Source organism: Podarcis filfolensis (assembly GCF_964270895.1).
Source record: "Podarcis filfolensis genome assembly, chromosome: 14".
In the NCBI taxonomy this organism is placed as follows: domain Eukaryota; kingdom Metazoa; phylum Chordata; class Lepidosauria; order Squamata; family Lacertidae; genus Podarcis; species Podarcis filfolensis.
The window spans coordinates 35,427,336-35,438,477 of NC_139616.1; the positions used below are offsets into that span (position 1 = coordinate 35,427,336).

At 45.5% G+C, this 11,142-nt stretch overlaps 1 protein-coding gene across 2 annotated transcripts in view; it reads right to left on the reverse strand.

Annotated features, from left to right (window-relative positions):
- Positions 1-11,142, reverse strand: part of ABCA3 (ATP binding cassette subfamily A member 3) — a 75,431-nt gene that overhangs the window by 7,343 nt on the left and 56,946 nt on the right. For both annotated transcript variants that reach the window (XM_083584850.1, XM_083584851.1), the window contains exons 22-30: positions 10,876-11,095; positions 9,349-9,507; positions 8,038-8,210; positions 7,602-7,736; positions 6,424-6,618; positions 5,188-5,375; positions 3,776-3,946; positions 3,269-3,456; positions 2,110-2,183 (exon numbers count right to left, since the gene is read on the reverse strand). In XM_083584850.1, coding sequence (XP_083440976.1) covers positions 2,110-2,183; positions 3,269-3,456; positions 3,776-3,946; positions 5,188-5,375; positions 6,424-6,618; positions 7,602-7,736; positions 8,038-8,210; positions 9,349-9,507; positions 10,876-11,095 — 1,503 coding nt within the window. The remainder of the gene's footprint in view (positions 1-2,109; positions 2,184-3,268; positions 3,457-3,775; positions 3,947-5,187; positions 5,376-6,423; positions 6,619-7,601; positions 7,737-8,037; positions 8,211-9,348; positions 9,508-10,875; positions 11,096-11,142) is intronic.

Here is an 11,142-nt window from a genome sequence, read left to right on the forward strand (position 1 = left end):
GAACAGGGCCGGGGTGGGAGAGTGCTAGAGTCCTGTCTAGTCAAGTTGCATGGGATCAATTCCAATCTTTTACCTCTTGAGGATGTGGACAGGCTGCTTGGATGAGTGAAACCAATCCTTGCCCATTCTGGCTCATAAAAGAGAGCCAGGAATAGCTGGGTGATGGGCTCTGCAGGGTGGTGAATGCTTCCCTCTGTGAGAGCACCTTCCCAGACCCACTGAAAGAGGTGGTCATTAAACTGCTTCTTAAAAAAACATATTTGGACCCGGCCAATATGGCCAACTATTGCCCAGTCTCAAATCTTCCATTCTTGGGCAAGGTGATTGAGTGGGTGGTTAATGAACAACTCCAGGCATGCCTGGAAGATGTGGACCATTTGGATCCCTTCCAATCAGGATTCAAGCCTCATCATGGGAATGAAACTGCTTTGGTCACACTGGTCGATGATCTCTGGTGGGCCAGGGACAAAGGTGAAAGCTGTTTCCTAGTTCTGCTGGATCTCTCAGCGGCCTTTGATATCATCGACCATGACATCCTTCTGGACCACCTAGAGGAGCTGGGAGCACTGTTATACAGTGGTTCCGCTCCTTCCTCCTGGGCCGTGTCTAGAAAGTGGTGATGGGGGATGAGTGTTCAGACCCCTGGGCTCTCACTTGTGGGGTGCCTCAGGGTTCCGTCCTCTCCCCCATGCTTTTTAACGTATATATGAAACTGCTGGGAGAGATCATCAGGGGGTTTGGGCTGGGTGTTCATCAGTATGCGGATGATACCCAACTCTACCTTTCTTTTAAATCAGAACCAGTGAAGGTGATGAAGGTCCTGTGTGAGTGTCTGGCTGGAGGATGGATGGCAGCTAACAGATTGAGGCTGAATCCTGACAAGACAGAAGTACTATTTTTGGGGGACAGGGGTTGGGCTAGTTTGCAGGACTCCCTGGTCCTGAATGGGGTAACTGTGCCCCTGAAGGACCAGGTGTGCAGCCTGGGAGTAATTTTGGACTCACAGCTGTCCATGGAGGTGCAGTTCAATTTCGTGTCAGCTCTATTTGGTACGCAGGCTGAGACCCTATCTGCCTGCAGACTGTCTTGCCAGAGTGGTGCATGCTCTAGTTATCTCCCGCTTGGACTTCTGCAAAGCACTCTACATGGGGCTACCTTTGAAGGTGACCCGCAAACTACAACTAATCCAGAATGCGGCTGGTAGACTGGTGACTGGGAGTGGCCACCAAGACCATATGACACCGGTCCTGAAAGACCTACATTGGCTCCCAGTACATTTCCGAGCACAATTCAAAGTGTTGGTGCTGACCTTTAAAGCCCTAAATGGCCTCAGCCCAGTATACCTGAAGGAGCATCTCCACCCCCATCGTTCATCCCGGACACTGAGGTCCAGCGCCAAGGGTCTTCTGCTGGTTCCTCACTGTGAGAAGTGAAGCTACAGGGAACCAGGCAGAGGGCCTTCTCAGTAGTGGTGTCCGCCCTGTGGAAAGCCCTCCCATCAGATGTCATGGAAAGTTTTTAATGTTTGATTCTATTTTTAATATTCTGTAGGGGGCCGCCCAGAGTGGCTGGGGAAACCCAGCCAGATGGGCAGGGTATGTATGTATGTATAAATAAATAAAAGATAGGTAGATAGATAGATAGATAGATAGATAGATAGATAGATAGATAGTATTATTATTATTATTATTATTATTATTATTATTATTATTATTAATCACATATCCTTCACCTAGGGTGGGTGACAACGAAAGCAACTTACAATCACAAAAATTTTAAGAAATTGAGACCTAATAATATTCACCTCAAGTGTCAAAAGCCAGGAGCTGTATAATGAAGGAGTCCCACAACTTAGTGGCTGCTACAGAGAATGCTATCTCCTGCACCACCACCCCAAGCTCAAGAGGGCAGAGGAAAATGCTTCTGGCCCTCAGAAGTTTTTCCAGGTGGAAATGTGGCCCTCAGGCTGCAAAAGGTTCCCCACCTTTGGTCTAGCAACCCTGCCCCCCCCTGCAAATTATCATGAATGTACAATAAGGAGGACATTTAGGTGGGCCTTCAGAAGTGGCCACTGCTCAAGCCCACCAGCAGATTCCCTTCAGCCCTTACCTGTGCCCAGCTGAGGTTCTTGTTGGTGAGGTGATAATGGACCATGCTCTGATGTTCATGCTTCAGGATGCTCCCTGGAAGAGGAGAAGCAGAGATAATAACACCAGAAAATTCCTGCTGGGATTGGGCCAATGGCCCATGCAGTCCCACATCTTGTTTTCACAGTGGCCAAGCTGATGACTCGACGGAAAGCCAGTGGGAAGGACCTGCGCAGAGCAGCACTCTGCCCACCTGTGATTCCCAGCCACTGGCATTCAAGCTGGTTGGGGGTGAGGAGGAGAGGAGCTACAGACAAGTGTGGCTAAGATGCTGAGCTACGAATCAGGAAGCCTCCGCTTTGGGCTGCCTTCATTCCCTAAGTAGCCTTTGGGAACAGAAACAACGTCCCCCCCCCCACACCCTGTAATCTCCCAGCTTAAGCTTTCCAACCCCAAATATGGAGGTAAAACAGACCAGCCTTATAGGGTTGTCATAAAGATTTACAATATAGATAAATAATAAGTAAATAAACAAAGTCGATTTCACGTGATGAGTGCTTTTAACTCTCAAAAGCCCTAAGTGAATCCTAAAGATCATAAACAAAGCAATAATGTTTGATCAATTAATTATACAAAACTGATTCAAAAACATTTTAACAGCTAAAAAGATTCTCCCAATCATTCAGGAGGCAGATTTTTAAATATATATTTAATATAAAGCACATACAAACTGCTTTTACACACACACACACACACACACACACACACACAGTAGCTCCATTTGAAAATGGGCAATTAATCTACGTTCAATCATTTCTTTAATACCGTATGCTTAAGCATTCCTTACTGCATTTGCTCTTTATATATTGTAAACCTTTATTTAAAATGGATGGTGGCATCTCCCCTTCTCTCACACAATAGAGAGAATGCCCTCTTCCAAGACAATGTTGGTTATGAAACAACACGCAAGTGCTTCATCTTGCCTCAGAATCACTTAAGTCACATGCAAATGTATGCAAATACATACGCAAATTCAAACACATTTGTATAGTAAAATTTGTACAAAGTCAACTGATTATTTGACTAAAACTCATTTGACTACATAAAAAAGAGAGAATTGCTTAATTTCCCGGCACCCTAATTATTATGATTTAGGTCCTCACGAGCTTGTCTGTACATACCTGGGAAAGTCTTCTCCACAAATGTTTTGAAGGCCTGAAGGTTGTCCTCATCATCGCTGTGGGTTTTTGCCAGCAGAGTGTACCCACTGCCAAATTTGCTCTTCAGGTGCTGTGGGCTCCCCAGGCATTTGAACTGCCCATTCACCATGATGGCCAGCCGGGTGCACAAAGCCTCACATTCTTCCATGCTGTTGAAAGGAGACAAGGATATAATTATTTATAGTCACCATTATTTAAAAAAAGAAAACCAAAATTATTTAAAAAAAGTAACTCAAACCATATTACGTTAAAATCAACATACAAGCCATGGAACGTGCAGTGGTCGTGCAAACATGCATACAGATTTGGGGAAGATGTGATAGAGGAGATTTCTGAAATAATAGGTGTACTGGAGCCCAAACAGTCTTTCATTAATTTTCAATAGGTTGAATAAGCACAGCCCCTTTTCTCCCTCGATAACCCTTCCCTTCCCACCATGCTATTGCAGGCTAAGAAAATGGTCCCAACCTGTGTGAAGTGATAATGATGGACTTCCCGCACTCCCGCGTCCTGGCAACTGCATCCCACAGTAGGCGCCTGGCAACAGGATCCATGCCGGTGGACGGCTCATCCAGGAAGATGACAGGAGGGCCACCAATCAGGGCTATCCCCGCACTCAGTTTCCGCTTGTTGCCGCCGCTGTGGAAGAACTTTGCCTGTTACAAAGCCATCAAGGGATCGTTCAGCCCCAGCTGCCTTCACCCACGATTTACCCATTAACAATGGACTTGGGGCAGGACACTAAATGAATTTTTGAATCGACAACTAGGATTATCCCTTCTCTCATTTTTTTTAAACGAGCAGCTGCGTGAGGAGGAACAGGGGGTGGGAGGCAAGCAACTCTTTATACCGTTATAAAGTTTACGGCATGTAATGCCTTAAGAGAGAATATTATGAAAATGATTTATAGGTGGTACATGACCCCAGTCAAGCTTGCAAAAATCTATCATTTGCCCAATAATAATTGCTGGAAATGTAATGAAACTGAAGGCACCTTTTACCACCTTTGGTGGACGTGCCCAAGGATCAAGGTCTTCTGGGAAATGATCTATAATGAAATTAAGAAGGTACTTAAGTGTACCTTTCATAAGAAACCAGAGGCCTTTCTCCTGGGCATGGCAGGCCAATTGGTGTCAAGGAAAGATAGGACGTTCTTTATGTATGCTACAACAGCAGCAAGAGTTCTTTTAGCAAAGTATTGGAAGACACAAGAACTACCCACGCTGGAAGAGTGGCAGGCGAAGGTGATAGACTATATGGGACTGGCTGAGATGACTGGCAGAATCCGCGACCAAGGAAAAGAGACGGTGGAAGAAGATTGGAAGAAATTTAAAGTTTATCTTAAGAACTGTTGTAAAATTAATGAGTGCTAAAATGTCATGGGTAATGTAAAACAGAATTGCAGCGACAAATAATTGGGTAAGAGAAAAAGGATTAAAGAAAGTGAATTATAAGTAATTGAAATTAGGGATTGCTGGAAAAGTTTAAAACAGGGATGCAGAAAAGGGAGGTATGGGGAAGTCGTTGAAACAAGGTTTAAGGAAAAGAGGTTATGAAATTATACGTGTTTATATGTTTGTTTGTTTATGTATTGTCATTTGTATTGTGTTTTAATATATGTTGGAAAATTAATAAAAATTTATTAAAAAAAAAAGGGGGGTGGGAGGCAAGCAACTCTTTTCCCGGGGGGCACAGTCCCTTGAGAAGTTCTCCTGCACAAGCCTCTCTGAAACGAACAGGAACTGCACAAGAGCGAGAGGAAAGCTCTCCAGCTCAGGGGTGGGTCAACCTGGTGCCTGTACAACTGTGCGGTGAGGTCTCTCTGGACTGGACCCCCGGCAGGGGGCTGAGCTTTGGAGGCCAGCATCTCTCTGCCTCACCTGTACGTCCTGATGAGCTTGTTCGCATGTGGCTCTAAGAGCAGGCCTCGGAGCATGTTCTCCACACAGCTGCCAATGTAGCGCTCAGGGATCCCTCGCAGCCGGGCGTACATGCTCAAGGTCTCCCTCCCGGTCATGTGATCCAAAAGGGCATCAAACTGAGGGCAGTAGCCAATCCGCTGCTGGACCTGAATGTAAACGATAGACCAAAGTCAACAGAATTGCCCGAGAACCTCCCTATTGATGGTTTCAGTGCCCTACCAAACTCAAAACAGCCACTTCTGGACCTGCCCTTGATGAAGGTCATCCAGGCTGTTCTAGTTTGCTTCTGTTAATCTGAGCTTCGAAGAGAGAAGCCCTGAATGTGAAACAGGGAGGCCACAGAGCCTGGCACCCACCAGCGACTATAGGGTTGGTTCCAGGGTTTGGAGGGGGTGCAGGTCTGGTGACAAATAAAACTAAGGAATCCAGTTTGTTTGTATAAAGCAGAAGGAGCTGCAGAACAGAAGTGACAGCCAACAACTTGGAAAAAACGACTGGACAAATTCATGGAGGATAAGACTTATCAATGGTTTCTAGCCATGGTGGCCTTGTTCTGCTTTCACTGTCGGAGGCAATATGCCTCTAAATACCAGTTTCCAGGGATCACAAGTAGGGAGAGTGCTAATGCGCTCATTGTATTTATTTATCTATGTATCGCATTTACCGTATTTTTTGCTCTATAAGACTCACTTTTTCCCTCCTAAAAAGTAAGGGGAAATGTGTGTGCGTCTTATGGAGCGAATGCAGGCTGCACAACTATCACACCAAGAGGGACTGCTGCTTTCACTGCGCAGCGATCCCTCTTGCTGTTCTGACTTCTGAGATTCAGAATATTTTTTTTCTTGTTTTCCTCCTCCAAAAACTAGGTGCGTCTTGTGGTCTGGTGCGTCTTATAGAGCGAAAATACGGTACATACTACCTCCCCCCGAAACTCAAGGTAGCATACATGGCCTTGCCCTCCTCATTTGACAACCCTGTGAGGTAGGTTAGCCTGAGAGGCCGTGACTCTCACCCAGTGAGCTTCATGGCAGAGTTGAGATTCTAGCCCATCTCTCTAACCCACACTGGCTCTCTCATGCCAGGCTTGTGGTTTCCCAGAGACATCTCAGAGGCCACTTTGACGACAGGATGCTGAATTGAGACAAGGTCTTTAGCCTCATCCAGCAGGGCTCTTCCTACTGTTTCAACCCTTACCTTTTTGATGTTGGCCAGGATGCTGTGGCCATCCACATAGGCGTCTCCCGATGTGATGCTCTCATCCCCTGTCAGCATCTTGAAGGTGGTGGTCTTCCCTGCCCCGTTGAAGCCAAGAAGCCCGAAACACTCCCCTTTGTTGACTGCCAAGGATATTCTGTCCACAGCCAGGCATGAGTCCCTGTTGCTGTACACCTGGAAGAGCAAAACAAACAAACAAACTGCTGGGTTGCAAGATGGCTCCTCCTCATTTCTCCCAAAGAAGTGATGCCATAACTTGTGTGACTGGTGCCCACTGGGACTGGAAGGGTGGAAGGCAGGGAGACCAACAGCAGGTGGAGCCAGAGCAACAGGAAGAGCCACCCCTTGATTGGAATAAGCTGGGTGGGGAAGTGGTGGGAGGTGGCTGAAGGCATATTGAAGTTGGTGGGGCAGTGCCCCAATTGCCCTAGTGGACCAGTCTCTACTGGTATCTCTCCACTTGGAAATGGGACTTCCTCCAGAAGTTGGGAGGACAAGACAGCAAACAATCATCTCACATTACCTCCAACTGGGAGTATAAATAAATGAGAATAGTGGTCATGTTGTGGTTGTTGGAGCCTGGCTAGTCTTACAGCCTTGAAAATGGTCTGATTTGGTCACATCTACACCATACCTTTAAAGCACATTTAACACACATGGTGTTGGGCTTTTTCACTGACAGGACCAGTGTTGCAGAATGCCCTCCCTGTTCAAGAGGCCCCCATTGGTATTGGGATTCTGCCAGTTCCTGAATACACACATTTCAGGAAAACATTCCTCTGAATTTGAACTTCCTGACTTAATTGTTGTAGTTGTTTTAAGCTGTTTTTATTGCTATGCTTTTTAACTGGTTTGTTTTATTGTGTATAGCAGGCTTCTTCAAACTCATCCCTCCAGATGTTTTTGGCCTACAACTCCCATGATCCCTAGCTAGCAGGACCAGTGGTCAGGGATGATGGGAACGGTAGTCTCAAAACATCTGGAGGGCCGAGGCTGAGGAAGCCTGGTGTATAGCATAGTACAATTGATTTTATACTGGTAAACTGCATAGAAGCCATTTTGGCATGTAAGAGGTATAAAAATTAAACAACAACAACAACAATATCTTCAAAGAAAGGCTAAGCTTTAGAAACCACATAGGAGGGCCAGACGTTTACCTTGGTAAGCTCCTTGATGACTAAGGGACTATTCAGTGATGAAAGGGATGCTGTTGGTGACTCCAAAACCTTCTTCCTCTCATCTGCAACATCCCGGTCTTCTGGAAGGACGGGGACTCTGTTCAGCAGCATCACCTGTTGTAGAAAAAGCCAACAGAAAATAGACAATGAGCATACTGCAATAATGCAAGATTCTGGCACAGCTGAACAAGTAATTAGCCTGGTTCCCACATAATACTAAACCATGGTTTGTTTACTCAACTACAGCTTAACCACCCAGAATTGTTTCTCCGAAGCTTGGTTTGTTTTCCAGCAGGTCCTGCCTTGTGACTCTGTAGCTTAATGAATATCTTACACTGTATACACAGCCCAGTGGGAAGCTTGGCTTACAATTCTGTCAACCCAGGAACACTTATTCCTTCCAGGAAATCCTTACCCACTTCCGCCTCCGATGTACGTTGCAGACAAGGTTCTTCAGTCTCCAAAGGATGTTGGTCTCAATGAGGAAGAGGAGGATGAGGAACACAAGCCCCTGTACAGCCATGGCAGTCAAGTATTTGCCAATCCCAGGGCTCTCCCATGCAAAGTAATTGGTTTGGAAAGTAATATCTGGAATGGTAGGAGAGAGAGAGAGAAAATACTGAAGGGCACTGTCCAATCCCCAACAAGTACTTTTAACTCCCCAAATCCCCTCACAGAGCGACAATTTTCACATGGTCTAGTCCTTCCCCTGCCCACCCCCCTAATATTCTTATGAGGGTCTCTTCTCCAGGCTTCAGAGAGTAGGGGAGAAGTGGGGAGGCAGAAAAAGGTCCTCCTTTCCTTTACCTTTACTCTTCCCCCCTTCCACTCTGCAGTTTTAATTTGAAATATGAAATGCAGTACTGTGCCCATAGCTCAGAAACTGTTTGTGCTAATGAAATCCCCTGCTGCAAAATGTGCCTAGAACAATGGGAGTTTCAAACACTGGATAAGAAGGAGACACTGCTGATAAGAGCAGCCCTGTTTGAGACCTTTCTCTTCTGCAGTGCCTGAACATCAGGACACGGGTAACACTGAATATGCACCAGGGAAGGGAAGCAGTGAGCTTGATGCAAGGCTGTTGTTTTCAGTGGCAGTCCTGGGGTGGGGTGGGTGTGTAATGACTGACATCTAACGCCCTTTTAAATGTGTTGCAGAAGGGGGGATTATTGGGTTATCTTTGTTTTTATTATGCATTTTGAGTTTTTTAATATTGCAATTTATGTTGTGAACCACCTTGAGATCTACGAGTATAGGGCGCTATACAAATTTTATAAATAGTAATAGTAATAATAATAAGAAGAAGATGTTTTGGCTTGCCACAGAAGCCAGAGACGAAAAGATTACCGTATTTTTCGCCCCATAGGACGCACTTTTTCCCCTCCAAAAATGAAAGGGAAATGTGTGTGCGTCCTATGGGGCGAATGCAGGCTTTCGCTGAAGCCTGGAGAGCGAGAGGGGTCGGTGCGCACCGACCCCTCTCGCTCTCCAGACTTCACGCAGCTCTCCACAAGGCGCAGGAGCCCAGCGCTGAGCTCCCGCAGCTTGCAGAGAGTTGCCTGTTCTGGGGCCTGGGGTCGGGGGAAGCTCGGGCTTCCCCCGCCCCAGCCCCGTGCCTGGGGGGGAAATAATTTTTCCCCCTTTATTTCCCCCCCAAAAAACTAGGTGCGCCTTATGGGACAGTGCGTCCTATAGGGCAAAAAATACGGTAATTCTGGATACTCACTAAACACTTTGCAGACAAGGAGAGACTCGATCGAGGAGGTGCAGAACTGAATGAACTCATAGTTCTGGTAGAATTTGCTGATGCTTTGTCCCAAGCAGTAATTGGGTAGGATTAAGAAGACTTTATCCAACATCCTTGAGAGATCCACCATTCCAAGTTCTGGAAGAAAAACGTGGGAAGGTCAGGAAAGTGGCCTTTGATGGTCAGGTATATTAATGAATCTGCCCTGTTCATACATAGAGGATGGCTATGCTTGTGTCTAATAATTCTTTTTCTCCTCCTCCTTTTTACATCAGGCTCTTTTTTCTCCTGCCCAGTTTTGGGAGCTGGGCTGCGTACTTTAAGAAACAGAGCACAGTGATTCTGAAAACAATGACAATTAAAAACTTTTTAAAAAGTAATTCAGCATTAATACACACATATTATGAATATACAAGTATACAAACATACATTTCATACAATCCTTAAAAATGTTCAAACGTACCTGAATTATTTTAATAATAAAACCTTTTTTTTTAAAAAAAAAACTTTTTAAAAAGTAGTTAAACACATTCTTCCATCCAATGATCGGAGGGTTACCAGGAGCAGTATTTTGCAACCACCAAATTGGTGGGTTTGAAAACAAGCAAGGTGTTCAAATTCATCTTGAAAGTTAATGATAGGGACACATCACTAGGGTGGGCATTCCACAACTGCGGAACCACCAGCAAAAAGGCCCTGCCATGGGTCAGTGATAACCAGGCAGCCCTGGTTGTGACATCTCCAATCTCGGTTGTGATAAAGCTTTAGGATTTGTAGGTGTTTTGCTTTTATGGGGTTGGCTTATATACTTGCATTAGGCATTAGGAAGGGACATAATTATAAATATTTTAAACAAACAAACAATGAATGTTAAAATGTATTCTGGATGGTGTTAAAGCTGGACATTTGCCAGGGCCCCACAAGATCAGAAGAAGGCCCACCATGCTAACAGCATTGCAAATTTCCACCTTGTAGAGAGTATCAAATATCAGATATAGCCTTAGATATAGCTCCTCCAGACTAGTGTTTATATTGCAAATGTATTCTGCAGCATGGTCCTGACACAATAAAAGTGTGTTAAGGGTGGGTTTCTTCTGCTTTTTTAGTTGCAACAAACCTACCTCATTTATTGCCGTCCAGAGGGGCAATAGTGCAATGAAAGTGGGACACACACCCTCACCCTAAATCCCAGATCCTTTGTGGTGTGAAAAGCTATAGGAGTTCAGCAACATATTGCGTAATTTTGCACTGATTGGGAATGAAGCAGTATGACCGCCCCAAAACTTTCTCAGGCACAAACAGCATTGAGGGGAAAGGCTCACATATGACTAGCCCAATAGCATTATTAGCACAAATTGTCATAGAAAGGATGAATGGAGTGTTCCTGCCTCTTCCAGGTTAGAGTGCCATGCCCCGGAAACAGCACTGACTGGATGTGTGCACAAGGGTATTATTGAGACTAGGAAATGCGATCAGCAACAGGGATGGGGGTCCTTGATCCCTTACCTTGAATGCTCATGATAGTGACTGCCAGGAAGGTGGCTGTCCCTGAGAAGATGTTGAAGATGGTGAGGCGTGTGTAGGCCGTAGAAGCCACAGAGAAGAAGAAGCTGAGCAAATACATGAGGGGGATAGTGGCCCAGCCGTAAAGGAGGAAGATCTGCATCACATCAACAAGGTGGTTGTCCTGGGTGAAGGCTTTCACGTCAAAGGCTTGGAATATCACCTGGAGGGAGGGATCAACCAATGAAACAGGGGGAGGGGAAGTATTTC